Here is a 1,294-nt window from a genome sequence, read left to right as displayed (position 1 = left end):
CAGAGTTTTCACTAACAGTAAGTATATTTTGGGGAATTATTTAGGATTCAGAAAGTAAAATCTGCAAATCCATTTCTACCACAAGGATTCAAGAAAACATTGACTTCGGAAGCAACACCGTTCATTCCTCCTATAAGCTCCAATATAGTATTTTCATTGATTATGAATAATTTCATAGACACAAAATTCGTTGTCAGGAGTGACTGGTGAGAGGTGTTGGGTGAGGTGAAGTGTAGGTTTTTTCCTCTTGGCTATGGTTCTAGTTCACTGTATAAAGTCAATTTGTTTATGAGAAATGATAGTTAGTCACAGTCAGGAAACGAAGTGTTTCAAGAAGCTGGAATGAATCCCGTATGACTGGAAAGGAAGTGAAATGGTGAATAGGCAAGCGGGATGAATCTTCCTCCTGCTGTAAGTGAGTCTCCTTTCTTCATGAATGTACCTCAACGTCGTACTGTTCAAACAATCTTCATTCATCCTCAACTATGTCAGCTTTATGAACGTGAAGTAGTTTGTTATGAGAGTATGTGAGAGATAGGCGAAGACACTTCTTGCTCAAGAAGCTCCAAATGATCCTCGATACAAACAAATCCCACAACGATATCACTCGATGAAGTGAGGATAGATTGGTGATATGAGAATAGAGTGTTGGATACTGCTGGAAGAGAGCTTGTAACTGGTTCATTTGGTTATCTGAGTTCTCTATACAAAGTGATCGATTCAACTGATGGTGTGTGTTATGCACTACGTCGTGTGGAAAGAGTTCGTACAAATAATGAGATGGTGGTAAGAATGAGAGAGAGATCTGAAATAGACGGGAGTAACAAATCGATGGAATAAGCTGATTCATCCAAGTATTATCTCTCTACATGACTGTTATCTGAGTAATGGTGCTGTGTTCTTTGTTCATGATTACTATCCCTCGGCTATCTCCTTATATGATCGTTTTTTGAAGGTAAGAATGATGAAAGGAGATAATGTGTTAGAATGCTGTTGTTGGAAGTGCTCCTATTGCTGAAGATGTATTGTGGTGTATTCTAATACAGCTTCTATCAGCCATACAAGCCATTCATGCTTATGGTTTGTCTTGTCGTGTGGTAGATTGTCGTCATGTGTTGGAGACAACACGGAACCGTTATCGAATTGGAAGTGTGGGTGTGATGGATGTGTTGGAACCAAGGAACAATCAGCAGGAGTTACAGAGTCAGGATATTCATCAGTTGGGTTGTGTGATGCTGTTGTTGGGATGTCGTGGATGTGCAGTAACAGATGTAAAGGGATTGTCAGTACGATA

General features: G+C 39.6%; 1 protein-coding gene across 1 annotated transcript; it reads left to right on the top strand.

Moving 5' to 3' along the window:
• Positions 1-162: 162 nt before the first annotated feature.
• On the top strand, positions 163-1,294 carry JH06_5666 (pab-dependent specific ribonuclease subunit; the record flags this gene model as incomplete). The annotated part of the gene is made up of 8 exons (XM_014669222.1): positions 163-206; positions 237-276; positions 307-351; positions 385-507; positions 539-615; positions 645-786; positions 815-955; positions 987-1,294. Coding segments are annotated over 8 exons (920 nt in total), but the record flags the coding sequence as incomplete, so codon positions are not given.

Source organism: Blastocystis sp. subtype 4, assembly GCF_000743755.1.
Source record: "Blastocystis sp. subtype 4 strain WR1 chromosome Unknown seqid_0873, whole genome shotgun sequence".
Classification (NCBI taxonomy): domain Eukaryota; class Bigyra; order Opalinata; family Blastocystidae; genus Blastocystis; species Blastocystis sp. subtype 4.
Note: the sequence above shows the minus strand (reverse complement) of the source record. Positions and strands in the feature narration are given on the sequence as shown.